The sequence below is a fragment of the Physcomitrium patens genome, chromosome 14, assembly GCF_059467195.1.
Source record: "Physcomitrium patens ecotype Gransden chromosome 14, ASM5946719v1, whole genome shotgun sequence".
Lineage (NCBI taxonomy): Eukaryota > Viridiplantae > Streptophyta > Bryopsida > Funariales > Funariaceae > Physcomitrium > Physcomitrium patens.
Genome location: NC_143423.1, coordinates 17,222,289 through 17,244,934, shown reverse-complemented (window position 1 = coordinate 17,244,934; position 22,646 = coordinate 17,222,289). Strand labels below are relative to the sequence as shown.

Here is a 22,646-nt window from a genome sequence, read left to right as displayed (position 1 = left end):
ATTTGGTACTCTTAACTCTTCCAAAATATTACAATTATATAATGGCTATATATAGTAAGAAGATTATCCATCAAGAAATCAAGGACCAAAGTCTCTTGGAATACAAAGTACGGATTATACATTTCAACAGGGATGGAAACATACAAACATGTACTATATAGCTATAAAAAAATCGCTCTTGTATGGCAATGCTTCATGGTCCTCTAAATTGAGTTCAACATATAAAACGGATATAATACCAAGCATAACATATATTATCGAATTAAAAATCAACCTAGCAGCCTTGATTTAGAATCAACTATGGCATGAAATGTAAGTTCTAAGGTATTAGTTAATAGTAATATATTATGAAATTTCCTTCAAGCTAGCTTAAAATAAAACATATGGTTCCAAAAATGTCAGGAAGAGATTTCAAGTCATGATTTTTCTCTCAGTAAGATACTATTCTATTGTTGAAAAATGGTTACACATATCAAAGCAGAGGTATAAAGAAGTATATGTTATTATAAAAAAAGTATCGTGAAGATCCAGTAGCTAATCACTATTTTTAATAAAATATGGATGACTTACAAAGTTTTTACCAATCCAAGAAATCTATAATATTGGAATTAGTTACCTCCATCATCTTTCCTACTACAAGAACTCATTATGGATATTTTACAATAAATGATATATTGTTAAGGATAAGAACTATATAAAAGTAAATAAATAAGTGAAGCTCTTTCAAAGAAATAGAAATAGAGAAGTATATACATTAAAAAGAAATTTGAAATGGCAATTGCTAAAAGATAAAAAAATTATAGACTCTTGAATTTGAAGTAGAAACAAGAAAAGAATTGGCAAGAGTGAAGAAGACTTCACTCTTAGTTCTATATATACAATCCACCTAAAATCTATGTGGCGATATTCTATAGGACCTCTAAAAACGTGTTGACTTTGTATGATACCTATGTTGATTCGCAAGGCAAGTTTTCTATATGAACGCCATAAAATTTAGCTTTTTGTGCAAGCTACCAATACATATAGCATGTGATTAGCTTGTTGACCAAGTTTCTAACCTATCAATCAACTATAAATACATATAAAGTCAAATAATGTCTATAAAGCTTCTAAGAAGCTTTTCTAAAAGGTCTTATGAAATTAACCTACTTTTATCTACTTTAACATATTCCTAACTAATCATGTGAGTATTTACAAGAATATCTATGTATGTCCATGACATTATTTCCTCTTCTACGGACGAATTCCACAAAGAATAGTCTTTATGTATTGAAGAAATCTAAGATTAGGCAAATTATATTTATCGCAAACTACAATCTTTATTCTCTTTGGAGATGATTGACAAGTTTTTTTAGCCATCGAAAGTATCCCATACCATGATGAGAAGACCACCCTATTATTTGGTTATTATTGAGGCCTTCGTAACTTCCTTCAAATAAAACATTTGAATCACCATCAGTAGTTATTTCTATCTCTAATAAAATCACCAATCATTGTGGGTCTCTTTTCAGGTCATCATATCAAACATGTTGTATCTAGTCATCTATTTAAGGAAGGACATGCCATTCTTGAGGATTTTCATCTCGATTTTGTTATCTTGAAGGTTGTGAAAATTGTATTGTTATTCGGTAAGTTCTCAAATAAAAGCTCTTGAGTTAAATCTGCTACTTGTTAGTTCTCTATCTCTTTAATTATAAAGACCTAATAAAGTAGAATACAAAATAGAGTGATATCTTTTTTAGACTTATTTCTTTTACAGCAAAGATTTATTATTCATCATCTTGATTTTGATGGATGTTATTGATGAAAAGCTTCAATTTTCTTTCTTGCATTTGCAAGATTCTTTATTAGCTCCCATATGCATTCATTGATATCATATCTATGTCAATCAACAAGATATTCTAACCTATTCTGGTGCCGACTTAAATCTAAGACTTTTTCCGCCTCAAACTTTTGATTATTATCTACTTCTATAGGAGGAGGTGGCATTTGTCTTCTTCTTGAGATATTTAATATCTTATACGATTCAAAAAAAGACACATGAAATACATGATGGTTCTTTATAGACTCTAGTAGATATAATCAATAAGCAATAAGATTGATTTATTCACAAATAGGAAAAGGTTTCAGCCTACAATTGTCCAACTAATCACAAGGACAAATAGTCTTGATATTACGACAAAGTAACCATATCTTATTACTTATATTGAATTGTAGTTGCTCCTTACAATAGGTATCTATATTGCTCTTTTTTCATTCTTAAGCTTCCTTTAATTGTATCTTCATTGTTGCATGTAACTTTGACAAATGATTTGTTAAATCTTTCACTACAAGATTATCAACTTTTGAAAAGTCAAAAGTATCAAGTTATATATGATAACCATAATTGGTAAAAAAAGATGTTTGTTGAATAGAAAAATATACCAAATTATTTTATGCAAAATTTATTAATGGCAAAAGAATTGTTCAATCATCTTGATGATAATTAATGGTACACCTCAAATACTGCTCCAGAACTTGATTCATTCATTTTGTTTGCCCAATAATTTGAGGGTGAATAACCAAAGAGAGTTTATATAAATGTACTTCTCTTTTTGGAATATATAGGTGTCTTTTAAAATAGAATAGGTTGTTCTTGAACTCAAACTTTGAAATAGCATGAGACTTAAAAGAAAGTTTCTTGATATCATGAACAAGAGGATCAAAGGACATACTTGATTGAATTTATTTGACAAAGGTCAAATCAACAATCAATATTGATTTCATTGCTCAAAAATGAAAATGCTTTGGTTTTAAGAAGATTATTCTTTGTTGATGAAAAGATACATCTCCTTCTTTTAGTATAAGATAAAAATATTTAAAAAGAATATTTAATAAATCTTGTTATTTTCTAAGTTGATATATAAACTTGAAATCAAGTCTTAATAATGACATGCTCCAACAAGCTCGATGATAATTCAAATCATATGTTGACATGAAATACTTGAAGTTCTTGTAATCTATATATACTATGATTAGACTTGAGGCACCTTCTACATGATGATGCCATTCTTGAAATGAATCCACAATTATAATAAATTCTTTATTGTGGATCTCATAATTAATCTCAGTTGCTGAAAATTTCTTCGAATAAAAAACTACTAGATAGAATTTGTTGTCTATTTCTATTTGTGACAATATTGCAATCAAGGTAGAGTTTTATGCATTTGCTTCTATAAAGAATGCTTTAAAAAAATCAACATGATAGAAAGTTGGTATAAAAATAAATTCTTTTTTCAAAGCAACAAACGATGCTTGGGCTTCTTATTGCACTCAAGTTTGTCTTTACAAGTCAAATGTGTAAGTAGGGCCGCAACTTGAGAATTTTTTTTGATAAAGATTTGATGATAATTGACAAAGTCTAAAAAGCATTTTACATCTCTTACTATTCTTAAGATCTTCCATTCTATGATAGTTTGGACCTTCTTTGGATCCATCATAAGGCCTTCATTGAAAATGATGTATCCCAAAAAGTCAACTTGAATAGTGTAGAATACACACTTTTTCATCTTTGTGTATAATCCTATATCTCTTTGTTTTGGTAATACATGAAAAACATGAACTTCATGTTCTTTTGTATTCTTAGAATATATTAAAATATTATCTAAATAATAGACAACAAAATCATTAAGAAAATCACAAAAGAAATCATTCATTAGATGTTGAAAAGTGGCTAGTGCATTTGTGAGTCCAAAAGGCATGACATTATATTCAAAATGTTCATACCTAGTTCAAAAAGCAATCTTCTATTCATCTCTTTTTTTGATGCTGATCAAGTTATATGCTCTTACTAGATCTATTTTTGTATAGATATTTGTTTGATTCAGTTGAACAAGAAATCTTAAAATCAAAGATAGAAGATAAGTATTTTTGATGGTGATCTTGTTAAGTCCTCGATTATCTATACACATCCTCAAAGATTTGTTTTTTTTCTTTACAAATAAGATAGGAGTGCCAATTGGAGATTTAAAATGGCAAATTAAGTTTTTGGCCAAGTTTTCATCAATATATTCTTTGAATGCAGTCAACTCAATTTGTGATAGGCTATAGATTGGTCTAAATAAAGTTTAAATTTATTCTTGAAGATTGATGGAATAATCATAAGGACAATGCTCTTAAAGAATATCTACATTTTTTTTTCAAAAACATCCTAGAAACCTTGATATTGGCTAGAAATACTACTTGATATCTTCTTACCATCAGCAATAGATGTGGCATGTATAATAAAAGATGGCCCTTCATTTGCAACATGAATGAAAGCTCTTGCACCTACTAATAAGAATTTGGATGTACTGGACTTATGGGTTTATACTTGCCTAGAAGGACCTTGGGCTAAAATATGGAAAAAATCAAGATTGCAAAAAATCCAATCTATTTGACGGTTATATCTTTCTAACCACAATAATTCTAAAATAATTAAATTATAAAGAGATTTAATTACATTAAATATTATTAAACTATTGTGACCACTAGTTGCTACTACTACAAGAATAGTTTCATCTGTAACATTTCCAGAAGACAATGAACATCTATCTTTTACTTCTACATGCACAAGTTTGATTTTCTTAACTAAAGGTATATCTTATTTTTTGACAAAGTTTTCATCTATAAAACAAATTAAGGTTCATGAATCCATCAAGACTAAGACTTTTTGATTTTTTGATTCTAAACAGACTTCTATTGTAACAAGGTGAGGAATTAAATGAGAGAATAGGACCTTTACTAGATATTGCATTTGATTCTAGCTGCATGATCTCTATTGTAGCTAGAGCAACTCATTTTTTGATACATTGTCTTGTTTGGCAATTGTGCCTCTCATTTTGTAATTGCGTTGTTTCTTTGGACAATATTGAGCAATATGTTTAGCTTCTCCATAATATAAGCATAAGTCCTCTTGATGTCGTTGACTCTTTTCCTACTTTGTGAGAGATTTAAAATGTCTTTTATCAATTTTCATTGATTCTAGCTTTGATAAATAAGTTTTTAAAAACTTAGGAGTTGTTGTCATTATTTGATTTAATCTTCTTTAGCCATATCTTTGTTCTTAACATCTTCTAAATAACCAATTATCACATACAATAACTTGAGCAGTAAATTATTTTGAAGATTTTATCTTTGACGTTGTTAGTAATAAGTCTTTGACATTATTCTTCAATCCATATCAAAATTAATTAATAAAGGCATTATTATAATCCACATTGCTAGCGAGATTTTGGAAATCAGTAGTATATATGGTGGCTAACCGTGATAAAGATAAGATCTTAGTCTTTGCTATTCTTTCTCAATTACTTTCTCTAATTGTAGCTGTAAACATTTCTAAGAATGAATTCTAATCATAAAAGAATCGCAAAACTTTTTCTATTAAAGGTACAAACTAAGAAAGAGTACTTCCTGATAGAAGTGCACCTATAAATCTTACTTGAGTAAATCCATGAAGGTATTGAAAAAGATGCAATCTTAAATAAAGCTTGACTTATGCAAAAATTCTCAAAATTTTGATCTTGTTCCATCAACCTTCTTAGGCATACTAATTCTTATCCTTGTCATACTTGTAGAAGTAAAATTCATTAGATTTGGTTATGAGGTTGTTTTACTTGCTTATTTTAATTGCATGACTTCTTGTTGTACACTCTGAATTTCTTCTATAGGCATAAATATAGTATCTCTATGATTTACATTAAAAATATGTGAGATTTTTACTCTTAGATTGTTGATAAGCTCATAAAGATCTATAATAGTTGCAAACCTATTCTCACTTTTGTTGAGAGTAGCATCTTTAATCTTTCTTTCTATCAACAACTCAAATAAATTCAGAAAGTTAAATTAGAAGAAGATAATCTACTAACTCTAAAAGAATTCCACAAAGAAGGTTAATCTACTCTCTTTAAAGAAAAGATCATTGTTAGAAAATATATATATATATATATATATATATATATTTTTAAAGAAGCTAGTCTATGTTAAGGACATAGTCCTTAGAACCTTCTAGAAACAAGTTTCTAGAACCTTCTAGAAGCAAGTCTCTGGAACCTTCTAGAAGCTTCCTAATTAATGGAAGTTGCCTGGGAAGCTTCTTAGTTGGTGGAATTTGCTTGAGAAGCTTCTTAGTTGGTGGAAGTCACTTGAGAAGCTTCCTAGTTGGTGGAAGTTACTTGAGAAGCTTCCTAGTTGATAGAAGTTGCTTGAGAAGCTTCCTAGTTGGTGGAAGTTACTTGAGAAGCTTCCTAGTTGATAGAAGTTGCTTGAGAAGCTTCTTAGTTGGTGGAAGTTGCTTGAGAAGCTTCCTAGTTGGTGGAAGTCGCTTGAGAAGCTTCCTAGTTAGTAGAAGTTACTTGAGAAGCTTCCTAAATAGGAGTATATATTGGAATCGAGGCTGAAGAGTTCTTTTGTCTCGACAACACATCTCTTGGAGCTCTTGCTCACCTCTCTGGTGTTGTTCTTGTATTCATTTGATTAATCTAATTCTTACCAGTTCTTCTTGAACTTCTTGTTAGATCTCGAGCTTGTATTTCTAAGTCCGTGACAGTTTGTCGAGACTGAACTCACCTCAGATATGAGCTAGTTTCTTCCTCGTTAGAGTGTGGATTACCCCTCTGCTTGAAGGTGTATTAGCGCTTTAGAGGTTGCGGATTACCCTCCTCTAAACTGATACTTCTTTTGTTACAATATTGGAGTCTTATTCTTCTTGGAGAGAGTGGATTATCCCTTTTCTTGAAGCTCTTAAGGCGTTTTAGAGGTTGCAGAGTACCCTCTTCTAAACCAATATTGTCTTCTTGTAGAGTCATTTTTGTCCTTCTCTTAGAATGGCTGGAGGCCAAGATATTAGTATGATAGAAAGTTTGGAGTCCAAGTTGGATGCTATCATGAATGCCCTCGATACACTATCGCAAAGAATTGCAGAAATTGAAGGAGTCGTGGCAAGACTTCATAATAATGGAGCATCTAGGATGGCACAATCTAGGTTGTACCATCCTCAAACTTCTATACTTGGAGAAGCAACTTTGCCTCAAGTTCGACAAGCACCGTTAGTTCTACAACATAAGGAGCCCTGAGTTAGCCTTTCGGACAAGTTCGATGGTACGCGTTCCAAGTTTCGAGGATTTGTTAATCAAATCAAGTTGATAACAGTTTTATAGCCCCAACGCTATCCAATGGAGGAGTCACGTTGTCATATTGTAACACGAGTATACCGTGAAAATATAAAGAAAGGGGACTTTTATTAATGTTTAGTTACCTCGAATATTGGGAGCAACGACCGATTCCAGTGCCAATATTCAAGGGCCAGTTCAGACACCCCGTCACAGTCAATCAAGGCATACTTATCAATAACGAAATGCTCCGTTTGAGTCCAATAGTGGGAGTCAACAGAATTGAAAGGACTAAATCAATGATTGAGTGAGTCTGACGCGAAGGACCAATTTGACCCAATTACGAGAACATCTAGGTCTTACTATGGGCCTCTTAGCCAATATGAGACCTGAATTGGTCGAACGACTCAATGTGGTCTCGATTACGGGGGTTTTGATTCCGTTTCAGGCTGTCCTGTTTTCTCTGCTGTTTTAGGGAACGTTATTTCCGAAAAAAGAATCTTTTAAAAGGCAAAAAATGAAGGAAAAAGCTCTGACGGTGGAGCCAATTCAAGATCCAAGATGGAAGATTGAAGAAATTCAGAGGCTAGGGTTTGAAAGAAGGGAGAATCAGGGTTTTTAAAAAGGTCGGAGAGCTAGCTTCATGCTTCGGAGGGGGAAAAAAGACAAAGAATTGGGTTTTTTTTTTCTTCATAGGGTTTTGGAAAGACGGAGGTAATCGTTGCTGAAGTCAGTGTTGTATTGGTGAATCGGGGTTTTAATAAAGTGGGAGTGATTACTCTTGACTGTTTTGTGAAATCGAAGTTACGTCTGTAATTGAAGAATTAAAAAGGTGTCTATAGGATTGAGTATGCGGAGTGAATGAAATTTTTTGGATTAATCTAACAAAACAGTCAGTGGATACAAGGTCGTGAATATAAAGCGATAACGGAGATTAGCAGATTGAGTTGTTCGGGGTTCTCTGTAACGTCTAGAGACCTACTCACTGGGGCAAAAAGGATTTCGGCGAGCAGTCGAAGGACATCTGTATAGATTTATGGTATATTCTTGCAATCGTTTATATTTCAACAATCAAAAACCGATAGACTGCTTGAATATTAGCGAATCTCCATACTACCTCCTAGAACCAGATGCCCAATGCGTTCTCAAGCAAGAAAGAACGTAATACGACAACGTGTTGGGCTTATTGGAACCTTACTTACAGGGCAAGCTCTATCATGGTTTGCTCTTTTGTTTGAGAAACGATCATCCATACTAAACAACTTTGAAACCTTCTTAGAGGCGTTTGCGGAAGCATTTGGTGAACACGATAAGGTTCAATGGGCTACAACAAAGATCCGGTCACTACGATAAGGGATGCGCTCTACATCAGTCTATGCATCGAATTTCAGACAACTAGCATGCAACATCAATTGGGACGAAGAAGCATTGATGAGTAAATTCTATTAGGATTTAAGGGACGATGTGAAGGATTTGCTGCTAACTCTTCCTGATCCACGAACACTCAACGAAGCTATTAGCCAAGCTGTGAAGTGCGATAACTGCCTATTTCAACATTGCCAAGACCAACGCTCAAGACAACATATGGTTTTTCATGCCCCAACTATGTCGACAAGCAACGTGAATTCACATTCAGAGATAGAAGACATACAAATTAATGCAGTACGTGTCAAATCCCTTACTCTAGAAGAAAAAAAGCGACATATGGAGGAAGATCTATGCTTATATTGTGGTGAAGAAGGCCACAAAGTTGGAAACTACCTCAAGAAGCAAAATCGACGCATTGTCAAGACTAGGGGCGCGTTTGTTCAGGAAAACAAGGATGCCCAACCACAATAGGAACCGTGTGACTGGACAGTGAAATATCGCAACAACAATGAGGTTCCTTTCTTTCCACTCAACCTGCCCTTTGTTTTACAATCCGTTTGTTTATTGGCCATCAAAAACTGAGAACCTTAGCATTATTAGATTTAGGAGCATCTGCTTGTTTCTTAAACGAAGAATTTGCGAAGCGTCATAAGATCTCTTTAGTACAAAAATCCAAACCTGTTCACGTTGAGGTCATAGATGGGCGACCTTTATTGTCTGGTAGTGTCACCCATGAATCAGAACCTATAGAAGTGACGTTTAAGGGCCATAGTAGCCATATTATTTTCAATATTATTAGAACCCCATCAAATCCTATTATTCTTGGTCTTTCATGGTTGGAAAAGCATAACCCATCCATAGGTTGGAGGTTGCGGAAGATGATCTTTTCCACAAAATCATCCAAGAGCAAGCCTAGTAGAAAATCCTGAATAGAGAAATCCTTATTCATTCGAGCAAGAGCATTTATAAGATCGTCTAAGGAAGGCACACTATTTGTCATTTATGCGGCTCCAACTACTGGAGAGAAGATCTCGACAGCAAGTATATTGGAGCAATATAAGGATTTTAAAGACATGTTTCAAAAGAAGAATGCCGACATACTACCGAAACATCGACCATATGATTGTACCATAGACTTGCAGGAAGGAGCATAACCGCCTTTTGGCCCAATCTACAATCTATCGCAGACGGAGTTGGTGGAGTTACGAAAGTACATCGACGAGAATCTAGCCAAGAACTTCATCTGTCATTCAAAATTATCAGTTGGGGCACCCATCTTATTTGTGAAGAAGAAAGATGGCTCATTGCGGATGTGCGTGGACTATCGAGGCCTCAACAAGGTAACAAAGAAGAATCGTTATCCGTTATCCTTGATTTCTAGTCTCTTAGAACAACTTAGATGTGCAAGGATCTTTACAAAAATTGATCTAAGGGGAGCTTACAACCTCATACGAATCAAGGAAGGAGATGAGTGGAAGACAGCGTTCTGTACAAGATATGGCCATTTTGAATATAATGTCATGCCCTTTGGTCTTACCAATGCTCGAGCAGTCTTCCAACATATGATGAATGACATTTTTTGGGAGCACCTTGACGATTTTGTTGTCATCTACTTGAATGATATTCTGATATTCTCCAAAAACGAGGAAGAGCATGAAAAGCATGTTCGTTTGGTCTTGGAAAAACTATGCGAGCGAGGACTATATGACAAGTTGGAGAAGTGTTTATTTCACCAAATAGAGATGGAGTTTCTAGGGTTCGTTGCGACTACGGAAGGCTTGAAGATGGATCCCAAGAAGGTGGAAGCAATCTTGTCCTAGGAGGTTCCGAAGACGGTTAGAGATGTACAATGCTTTCTTGGTTTTGCCAACTTCTATCGGATCTTCATCAAGAATTATTCTCAAGTTGCTGCTCCTCTTACTTGGTTGACATGCAAGGATAAGTTAGAATGGGGACCTCTAGCGGAGAAGGCGTTTCAAGACCTGAAGACCGCATTTACTACGGCTCCAATCTTCGTACATCCAGAGTTTATAAAGGCCTTTTATTTAGAAACTGATGCTTTGGATTTTACTTTGGGAGCTGTACTTTCACAAATGGGAGAAGACAAGAAGCTCCATCCAGTTGTATTCTGTTCTCGAAAGTTCTCTACTGTTGAAAACAATTATGAGATCCACGACAAGGAACTTCTTTCTATAGTGGATTCTTTCCAAGAATGGCGTCACTTTCTTAAAGGAGCTGCACACCCAGTGACCGTATATATGGATCACAAGAATTTGGAGTATTTCATATCAGCTCGAGTTCTAAATCGACATCAAGTTCGGTGGAGTATGTTGCTATCTAGGTTTGATTTTGTTATTACTTATCGACCTAGAAAACAACAAGGACTATTTGATGCCTTATCAAGGAGATCGTGTCTTATACCAAAGGCTGGAGAAGCAGCATTTGATCAACAATGTATGACGTTGTTGAAGCCATTGCAATTTCGGCTTTGGGCTACTATTGTGCTAATTAATGCTGACTTCCTGAACCCGATACGTGCCGTAACCATTGAAGATCTAGTAGCCATTGATATCAAGTAGCGTACCAATGACGACAAGTTCAAGAAAGAAGGAGATCTTTTATACTTTGAAGAGGACTTGTATATTCCAAAAGGACTAGCACGACTTTGAGTTCTTCAATCTCGCCATGATTTTCCAATTGCATGACATTTTGGATTCAACAAGACCTTAAAGCTTATTTCTCGAGATTTTTGGTGGCCCCAAATGTGGAAGGATGTGAAAGATTTTGTCCTTTCTTGCAATATTTGTTCAAGATCTAAGAATCCTCGACATTGCCCTTATAGACTTCTACAACCATTGCCAATTCTACGTTGACCATGCTCTTCAGTTTCCATGGACTTCATCACGGACCTGCTATCATCGAATTCATTTAACAGCATCTTTGTCGTGGTAGATCGGCTTACAAAGATGGCGCACTTTATTTCTTGCAAGAAGACATCGTCCAGTGAAGTCACAGCAAGGCTCTTTCTCGATAATGTGTATCGATATCATGGACTATCAGATGATATCGTATCAGATTGGAGAACCCAGTTTGTATCAAAGTTTTGGAGATCTCTTTTTGAGATACTAAAGGTGGATATCAAGCTTTCTTCGACTTTTCATCCTCAAACTGACGGCCAAACAGAATGAGTGAACTAAGTCTTGGAACAATACTTACAATGCAGCATCAACTATCAGCAAGACGATTGGACCGCATATCTGTCGCTAGCCGAGTTTACATATAACAACACCCTCCATGCGTCGACTCAATACACACCATTCTTTGCTAACTATGGGTATCATCCAAAGCTTGATTTATTGAGTCCGTCAACAAATAACAATTTAGCAGCTGAAGGATTTACGAAGCAACTATTAGAGCTTCAAACTACGTTGAAGCTTCAATTTTCAATCCGCTTAAGAATCTTACAAGGCATCTGCAGATAGATTTCGGAATCAAGCACCTACTTTCAAAATTGGAGATAAAGCATGGCTTCTTTGACGGAATATCAAGACCAAGCGACCATGTGATAAGTTGGACTATCGATGATTGGGACCATTTATCATCCAAAAGCAAATCAATCTAGTGGCGTATCGTTTGGAATTACTGGCTTCTATGAAGATACATCCAGTCTTTCATGTTTCTCTGTTGGAGCTTTATCGAGAGTCGTCCTTTCTTGGAAGAGTGCAATGTCCGCCACCTAGTATTGAGATCAAGAACCACGAGGAATACGAGGTCAAAAAGGTGTTGGATTCACGGCAAAGATGAGGCAAGTTGGAGTATCTTGTTCATTGGTGCAGCTACGATATTAATGAGCGAACGTGGGCATCAGCTAAAAATCTTACTAATGTGCCACAAAAGGTACAAGAGTTTCATCAACAACATCCTCATAAACCTAACCCGGTTTGACGATAGCTTCCTTCTGAAGCTTGCTCATCCAAGAATATAAGAAAGGGGGAGAGCACCACCAAAACTCGTAGTTGATAAAGTAGAATTTTTTCAATAACCTTCTGATATGGATAGCCAAGAGATAGATACTATGCCAGTCAGATTATCTCAATCGACTAGCTCTTGAAGGTAACCCCAAGATGAAGAATCGCCTATACCACGACGACGACGGAGGATACCGAGTAACCGATCACTAGTGATTGTATTTGAATTCGAGCCTGCTTACGATGGTTAGTCAGAAGGCGTGTTTGCAAGATAATTTCACAATGAAGACATGAAAGTTCATACTTGGTCAGAAGTCGAAGGCATGGGCTTCTATCGTTGGTTTCAAGGCCCGATGAACCACTTGCTTCATAAACAACAGTTGGAGTTCATAACAGACGTTATACGACAGATCTTCATTTTCTTGCGTTGGTACTGATTAACAATAATATTGCTTCTCAGAGACCTCGAAGCTAAAGGACGGGGTGATGTTAAGGACATAGTCCTTAGAACCTTCTAGAGACAAGTTTCTAGAACTTTCTAGAAGCAAGTCTCTGGAACCTTCTAGAAGCTTCTTAGTTGGTGGAAGTTACTTGACAAGCTTCCTAATTAATAGGAGTTGCTTGAGAAGCTTCTTAGTTGGTGGAAGTTGCTTGAAAAGCTTCCTAGTTGGTGGAAGTCGCTTGAGAAGCTTCTTAGTTGGTGGAAGTTACTTGAGAAGCTTCCTAGTTAGTAGAAGTTGCTTGAGAAGCTTCTTAGTTGGTGGAAGTTGCTTGAGAAGCTTCCTATTTGGTGTAAGTCGCTTGAGAAGCTTCCTAGTTGATAGAAGTTGCTTGAGAAGCTTCCTAAATAGGAGTATATATTGGAATCGAGGCTGAAGAGTTCTTTAGTCTCGACAACACATCTCTTGGAGCTCTAGCTCACCTCTCTGGTGTTGTTCTTGTATTCATCTGATTAATCTAGTTCTTGCCAGTTCTTCTTGAACTTCTTGTTAGATCTCGAGTCTGTATTTCTGTGTCCGTGACAGTCTACAACCTTCAAAATAAAATATTAGAAGTAGAATAATCTACTCACTTCTAAAATTAGACCAAAAAAAATATTAGTACTTTTGTCAAATTATTAAAGATATGAATCTTGAAAAAAGAAAATCCTCAATACAGTCTTATATCATTGAAAAGAACTAGAAAATCACTCAAAGATGTTACAAGATTGAGCTAGAATGGCTATTGCTAATAATTAGAAGACTAAAAAGTCTTGAAATAAGACTACGGACTAGAAAGGCATTGACAAGTGTGAAGAAGGCTTTTCTCTTGCCTCCATATATACTCTTCACTAAGAGCTACGTGGTGATGTCCTATAAGACTTCTAAAATTCATTGACTTTGGAAGACATGTATCTTAACTTGCAAGGCAAGTTTTTTATATATATGTCACATAATTAGCTTGTTTTGCAAGCTATTAACATGTAATTAACTTCTTCACCAAGTTTTTAATCTATTAACTAACTATAAGCACATATAAAGTCAAGCAGCGACTATGAAGCTTCTAGGAAGCTTCTCTAAAAAGTCTTATGAAATTAACATATTTTATCTACTTTTACCTATTCCTACCTAATCATATAAGTATTTACTAGAATACCTATGTATAGTCGTGACAAGTGGGCACTTCATAAAGAACACTTTAGTACAAAGAATAATAGTTCTTTAATACTAGATATGATTTTATACAATAATATGTGCTGGACTTAGATGAATTAAGCATGTCCATCAAAAGGTCATTGATTCATCATTTCCAACTAATGGTTAGATGTCATGTGCAAATGCACATGATGTAATGCACTTTGATACCTTTTTTTTATTCTTAGATAGGATTTCACATTTAGTATACTCAACTCTTATTCAAGCCACTCGAATTTGAGTCCTAACAATAGAAGCTCCTAAGAATAGAAGACTACTACTTTTGCTTCTTTTGTGCAGTTCTCCATTGTCTTTTTTTATACTTTGAATGGTTTGGTCTAGTGAACCATGCAGTAAGTCACTTGTTTTCCTCACTTGCCAATTGCATGGATTGATACCTCTAGTCTCATTCACTACTTGCTTGCTAATAGAGTATGTATCCACTTATTGTTTTTTGTCTTTGGATGACTTCAATCAATGTCACCTTACTAAATAAATAAGGAGGTTTGGCATTCTATATTCTCCTCTTCTTCTTTCTTCTCTACTCCATAAGACTCTCCTCCCATTGCTTCACATGCATCTCTAACCTCAACAACTATCTCTTGGCCTACTCTTTTTTTTAATGCTTACTTTTCTAGTGCTTAATTCATAATCAAAGTTATTATTTTGTAGTGCTTATACTAATCAAAATGATGGTTTACAATCTTGTCAAGGTTGCTCTTACAAATCATAGATTAAAGATCAAAAGGCTTTATAAGTTAAAATGATGTTAACTCTAGAATTGCATTAATTCCAAGTTAAGATACATGCATTGTGCATTATAGAAAATGATTTTATTTGAACAAAATGGTTTTTTTTGTCGATTTGATGAAATATATTTTACTTAGTGTTGGATGTTACATTAGAGCCATTATTATTTTCTATGACATATATATTTTTTGTGTAAACTATATGTATATTTCTAAAATAGTGTCAATATTAGGGTCAAGTATAATTGACAAAAAAACCTAAAATATAATATTACTTTGATACAATATTAATATTGATACTATTTATTTGTGTCAATATTAATATTAAACATATTATATATTATTTAATCTAACTTATAATAAGTTGGATTATCTATCAAATATTACATCATATAAAAATATAATAGAATAGATATATTAACTTAATATCAATAAAATAATAAAATATGTTTAAAACATTCTTTGTTTGCTAGCATGTACAAAATAGAGATTGTTAGTAGGACATAAAATAGATACAATTTTAAAATGGAAAGTTATTTTATTAAAAGATAGAATTATATTTATTTAATAATAAACATTAATAATTTTGTTTTGTTATCAATAACTATTATATATGTCATTGACTTGAATATAATACGCAATGATAATTGGATAAAAAAGAAAATTAATCCAATTAAAGTCCTTGTCAAATCAAGATTATTTGTAAGACTTTGTTTGGACAACAAGTGAATAGTGATAATAACAAATGATAGAAAAAATTACCATATTTTACAACAATTGTTGTTTTACACCATGCCACTTTCATTTTGCTAATGGTCACTAATAACTATCAATATAGCAATCAATAATTGCTATGAGAGGTCAAGTACTACCTTATGATAAGCCTTCACACACAATCTAAAAATAACTACAGGACCTAACATTAGAATACAAACTCATTGATGTAAATTAGCCAACAACTACCAACTATTGTTAACATTTAGAAATTGTCATGACAAATCTAGTGCTATATTGGGAACTTGTGGCAGGACTTTAGAGTAGAAAGGGAGGAGCAATTACTGCCGTGAATTGTTAAGGAAGTGGAATATGAGCTGAACCAAAATTGATTATTGCATCAACTGCAATTGTAGGCAATTTAACATGCTTCATTGCGGTGCTTCTCTTTTGTCCACATTGGTTAACAATCTGATGGACCAGACAATCATTCAATCTCGTTTCAATTGAAAAAAGGTTGAGAAGTTCAACTCAAATGAAAACAGTCCTCTGAAGGTAAGCCTATACAGCATTATCTTCCAAAAGTCCCACCTTCACAGAAGTTAGGCGCAGTTGTCTGAACTCCAAAAGTTTCCAGTTCAGGGGAAACACACACCAAAAATCGAGCAAGAAACATCCACGCTTCGTTACACAACACCCACCTGCCAGTCTGGATGAAAAACTATTGTATACCAAGGGTGAGTCGAGATGGGAGTGACTTGAAGTAAACCTTTCTGGAATACAAATCAAAGCCCATAAGCCTGGAATCCAGGTAGAGGTTACACCTGGTGAGATGAATACACTACTTTAACAATCCATAGATGGTTTAATGAAAACAGAGCTCTTGTCGAATTGAAGATACTTTTCATCACAGTTAAATTAACCTGGCGTATGCTCCTCCGCCTGCCCCAGCAGCAGCATCCGTGTCTTGAAGAATTCTAATTAGCTGGATTCTAAATGCATAGCGTGTTCTGCAGAAACGCCATCCTAACTCTGAAAGATTTACAAACAAGATGATGCAGAGCTCGACCTGCTCATGTTCATTGATTACTTGGGTAATGACATATTGCTAATGCCATACATCCTCAAGAGACGCTAGCAGAGCTGTTTTCCTTGTTCACATACACATTTGGATCGGCCAAGAGAACTGAAGAACGAAATCCAGCTCGTCACCTCATCTTCAGAGCAATCGATGCGTCTTATAGTATTTAACACAACTTTGCTGCATTGTTGAGCGCTGGTTTGATGTTAGGTAATTCTTCAAACAAATGCCCACAAGCATGTTGGCTATCGAAAGAGGCGGGGCCTGTTACGTTGAGGCACTTTACCCTCCAGCTTCAGTCGTCGATACGCTTCGCGTAGGTGTGTAGGTCGAATAGGCCCGGTATCATTCCTCTCGGTCATCACTATTCGCCCTGCAACCAAAGAAAGATTACGATGCACATATCAGAGGTCGACGCATAGATTATGGCAGACAGCTCAATGGAAGTGCTATTGTCTAGCTACTGAAACAGGTTATTCACAAACTTTTCGCAAAATTTTCACAATTATTGTAGCCACCCAAACCCTCAGGTAGTGTTCTTCTGTAAGAAAAAAATTACAAATTACCAGAGAAGCACAAGAACCTCAATAGACGGGATATAAAAGAAGCAAGTATCATAATACCACTCCCAAGTATGTCCTTGGCACTTCCACAGTACACCTTCACTTAATAGATTACGATATGAGCAGAATAACTAATTCTAAAAATAGCAAGTGCTGACAGCACATTCCAAGGTTTGTGGATAGCGAGTAATACCCATCTCCACAAGCTCCCCAACAAACATTTTGGCTATTCCAGATATGACAATGGTCATGGGAACCGACACTGGACCACCTGATACACTTTGAAGCAACTGTTTCCACCCTCCAATACACATGAGAACTTGTTAGAATATGTGAGAAACAAAAAAGTGGTCTATTCGAACTTTAAAGTCAAAATGATGCTGAGACGTAAGCATATACATAAGATGGCAGAAACTCACGCGCCGCATGTTGGCACGCTGAAAGCCAGAACGTCGATAGCATTCATACCGACTCATCTGTTCAGGGGTGAAGGTAGCTAGCACAGCCCTATAATACAGGGAAGATCGCACGTCAAAACACCGTTAAATCCAAAATCTGGAATGTAACATGGAGATGCAATTAGAGCAACCAACATTGCATTCGAAGCACAAGCGAAAAGCCTTGAAAAAGGTCGAACTCACCGCATTTTATCAGGGTCGACTGTCTGGTACTTCCCTAGCTCTTCATGGTCCATGTTCTCTTCTTCTTCCTCCTCATCATCCTTCCCTGCACTACCCTTGGCAACAGCCCTACCAGAAGGCCCATGCCCGTCATTCTCTTTGGCATCACCTTCGTCGTCACCTTCTTCGTCATTAGTAGGGCTTGGCTCTCTTAATATAACTTTCCTTGAACTCTTATTCCCACCAGCAGGCTTGGCAGGCCCTTTACCTTTCCCTGACGGCGAAGGCCCTGCTACGGGTGTGGAGACCTCCGCTTGCACAAATCCTCCTTCTGAACGTGGTATGAAGCTGCCACAATATGAGCAATACAGTAATAGGGACGTCTTATTTGAACCCTAAGAACCTCGATGTTGCACAATTCCGAGCAGTAAACCACATAAAAAAAATGCCCCCCAGCAAGAAACTAGAAATACCCACAAGTTATACCGAATCTCGTCATCGAAACAATCTGGGCAAACCCGACTCTTCCATTGTCGTAAGACAAAGTAGAGAGAACAATGCATCAACACAAATGTAGAAGAATTGAAAAGAATACCTGACTCCGAGTCAGTTAAATCCGCATCACTACCCATGCCGAACAACAATTTCGCGCCCTAAGTACTATGAGTAACAAAAAAAAGGGCAACTACATGCTCCAATCTTTCGATCTCTGGCCCACACACACCCAAGAAAAATTCAAGTTACAAAGTACATTAGGCGTTACACTAATCACAAGCCCAATGCAATTTGCAAATGTAGACACCACTGTCGGTGATCGATTGCACATAAGCTACGGGAATGAGGCACAAACCCTTACAGCAAGACATCTATACAAGTCCAATAAAAAGACAAGGTTGAGAGTTAAAACCATCCCCACCATTATCGAGTGCGAATCCACGAAATTGCGCCACTCGAAAATCCTCAGCGAAAACCCTAAACACGTGACCAAAGCATTATCACTACTTAATCGTAAGAGCTCCACCAATTTCGCTCGCTGCTAAGTTAAATTGCTAATTTGTGGATCATTCATTCAAAGTCATATTGCCATCAGTTAAGGGTACTTGACGAGGCGGACGAAGGGAGCGGAGAGCATGATTGAACTCCGGTACATCCGAAATTGTGCCTTCGGGTTGAGCTGAACTTGACTAACTAACTCAACTCAGAGAAACAAACACTCCCCCACAAGATGTGCGAGAGAGTGAGGGAGACTACTACTACTCTTCCTCCTCGAAGCATCCAGAATGCGGTGCTTCTACAACTTAGACCAACCTGCATGGATGAATAAATGAAGTCTATAACAACAATAACATGAGTTGTGGGAGGATAAATAGACTGTTCGTTGTTGTAACATATGGTGGCTTTAATGCGATGTAATAGTCTCTCTCTCTCCCTCATCATCACGGACCGACGGCTTTTTATTTGAACTCCAACTGAGTGAGTTGAGAAGGGTGGATCTATTTAATAATTTCTTATATATATATATATGATTTATCATTTTTAATATTTTACATAATAATATTTTACTTTAATTTAAAATGCTACTTTTATCATTTTCATATTATTTAAATTGGAAAAAATTAAATTACTTTTTTCATTATAATTAAGTAAAAATAAAAAAAAATTGTTGAATAGGTGGTAAGTTGTACTAGCAATAGTAAAAAATTGTAGGAGCAAGAGTAATAATTGTAGTAGGAAGAGTGATAATTGTGGTGGCATTAATAATATCCTAAATATATATGTATTTTCTTTGAATTTCTTCAAATAAATATATTTACATATTTTTATAGCATTTTTAGAAGAACAAATATTATAAAAATTATTACAGATAGAAATTCATTTCTGTCCCTATTTATGAAAAGAATCTCCTATCTTCTCTAAATATTAAAAAATAAAATATTCAAATATCTTTAAGTATAGATAACTTTGGCCTAGATTGTTTGCAATAGAGACATTACCTTCCAATATTTGTTTAAGATCTTTCTTCTAAATTTTGAGACTAGAATCTACTAATTTTCTACCTACAAAATACACAATAATAGTGTTTTGTCACAATTAGGCAACTTTCTTCTTTACTAGTTCCTAATTTAAATCTATTTCATGAGATTTGGTGCAAATAAGTAACCTTATGTAGCTTCCTAAAAAAATTTTAAGATAGAAACTCACAAAGAAAGGATTTCATTGGATGCATGGAATTTTGAAGGTAGTACAAGTTATATGTAATAAATATCTTATTCTCCTTTGTAAGGTCTATTGGAAGATTTTAACTTGTAATTTGGCAATAGATACTTCTCACATGTAAACCATCTAGTATCATTGACAAATATATTTACCTAAATAAGAAGTATTAGATAGAAGGTGAATGTAGGTAGATTTGATATTATCTATAGTGTAGCTTCTTAAAAGCTTCATAGATGTGTATTTGACTTTATAGATGTTTATAGTTGATTGATAGGTTAGAGCATAATCAAGAAGTTAGTCATGTATTATACATGTAGATAGCTTGTGGTAGAAGCTAATGATGTGTGACAAATATACATATTTATTTTAATAATTATCTAAGTAATATGAATAAATAGAAGTAGATACAAGTAGATTAATTTCATAATATTTTTTAGAAAAGCTTCCTAGAAGCTTTATAGACAATGTTTCACCTTGTAGAATAGGTAAATAAACTTTGTGGTAAGTTACTGGTTGGTTATTGACAATCTTGAGAATTAGACTGATGGTTAGGCAGTTTAGTTGGTAACATTAGGTTGTTAGTGGAATACATGGTTAAGAATTCAAAGGATCATAACCTTTGGAATCCGTTGGCCGACGGATCATCTTTTAGTAGGATAAATAGATTGAGGAAAGATAAGCCGGGAGCCAGACTGAGAGTCATAAATCGAGAGCCAAAGTGAGAGTCGTAAGCCGAGGTAAGCTTGGTACTACTTCTTTGTTTTTTTTATTATTTGCTTATGAAGAATTGTGATTGAGAGAAGTATTGTTGAATTGATAATTGTAGAATGGATTATAAGTTGAATTAAGACGGAAGTAGTAAGCCTCGGTGTTTTGTAGTTTGATAATTGATTTTAGATAGGCAGAGTACAGTCTATTGTAACACTAACAAACCCAATTCATATAACCAGTCTTTTCCCGTGTTCGAACCCACCTCTATTAGTTCAATTGCTTTGGTCTACTGAAGCTTGAACGCAACAAGAACAACATTTTGGCGCCGCTGCTGGGAAAATGTTAACAATATGAAATGTTAGAAATTGATTGTATGAGAGATGGAATTATATGCTGAATGAGAACGTGAGAAGAACTAGTTTTAGGATTACAAATATGAGAGTAATAATTCAAGGCAGTATTGATTTTATTAAGAAGAATGAAAGATTATGAATGACAATCACAGGAGGAGAGGATTATCAAAGAATTAATCGACAAGCAAAAGAAAGACAAGAGCGATTATGCATAAGAAATAGCCTACGGGAATGACAAAAAAGAATTACAAGTCCAAGTAAAACCAAAGGAAGAAATATTCAAATTCAAATAATAAAGAGACTAGTGATAACACCAATGGCCGCGAGAGTGCTAGAAGTACCAATTGCAGTACAAATGGGAGCAGTAGGAGACCGAACTACAAGTGTGGCACCATTACCTACTTTTAGTGGTTGACTGGGCTCTGATCTCGATCACTATATATCTCAATTTTTGACAGCCTGCGTAGCTAATAATAGTAGAATTAAAGACATTTAATTGAGATGGTTGCCAGTAATTTTAAAAGATACAGCTTTTGAATAGTATATTTGGCAACCAGTAGGTAGATTTCCCAATTGGGAGGCCTTGAGGAATGCCTTCTTAATCCATTTTAGACCAATTGGATTTGAAGATTGACTTCGAGAAAGTTTTATGAATAGGAAGATGTTTGCGGAGGAATCTGTAGAGTCCTATTATGGCCAGATCATGGATATATTTCGTAAATGGTCAAATAATCAAATGTCTGATGCGTTTATATTGTCGATATTAATTAACGGTTTGCATCAACCAGAATTAAAAATCTTTGTAAAAGAGGCTCGAGCAGCTACGGTAGAGACATCGTTGGCACAAGCAAAGGTATGGGAAGAATGTCATTATGACCAATTGTTAACAGTGGGGGCCACAATCATTCTAAGTTTAGGATGCCAACAAATACAATTAGAAAATGTGTCGATGGATAATTATTCACAAATGGCTGCCTTCAATGTAAAGAATGTTATGTTGCAACAACCAATTAATGCTACACCACTCCAAGCAATAGCGCCAATAATGATGACACCTTATTTTACATCGCCAACCTATCAACAACCGAAGTTGTTCACAAATGTGACTGTTAAAGATCCAAATGAAGCCTTATTATTAAATCTAACAAAAAAAATGGAAGAATTGGCCATGAATTCGGCTAAAGATAAGAAGAAACGACATAAGACGAGACCTAATGTATGATGTAATAATTGTAAGGGACAAGGTCAATTTGATACGAAATGTCCATCACCTAGACAAATGGGTGTTCAATGTACATTTTGTGGAGGAAAGCACCCTATCCAAAACTGTTGGCATTTACAAAGGCAACAACAATTCAGTAATCAGACAATGATTCCACCGACTCAATGGGAAGTCAATCAAGTTCAAATAGAAAATCCATATGGATGGAATGGAAATTGATCTAATTAATAAAATTAAACATTCAATAATTTTTAAAGTTCCAATTTTAATCATGGGTCTG

The 22,646-nt window shown here is 35.1% G+C and overlaps 1 protein-coding gene across 2 annotated transcripts; it reads right to left on the bottom strand.

Moving 5' to 3' along the window:
• Window positions 1-16,309: 16,309 nt before the first annotated feature.
• Window positions 16,310-19,201, bottom strand: LOC112291951 (transcription initiation factor TFIID subunit 11b). Of its 2 annotated transcripts, XM_024539985.3 has the most exons (7): window positions 18,964-19,123; window positions 18,780-18,835; window positions 18,459-18,572; window positions 17,885-18,194; window positions 17,663-17,750; window positions 17,437-17,533; window positions 16,310-17,053 (listed from the first exon to the last, which is right to left on the bottom strand). In XM_024539985.3, exons 3-7 carry the CDS (start codon window positions 18,493-18,495, stop codon window positions 16,926-16,928), a joined length of 660 nt encoding a protein of 219 aa, XP_024395753.1. In that variant the 5' UTR covers window positions 18,496-18,572; window positions 18,780-18,835; window positions 18,964-19,123; the 3' UTR covers window positions 16,310-16,925. The 2 variants fall into 2 exon arrangements, with proteins under 2 accessions (XP_024395753.1, XP_024395752.1); XM_024539984.2 differs by having other exon boundaries at window positions 18,780-19,201.
• Window positions 19,202-22,646: the final 3,445 nt, after the last annotated feature.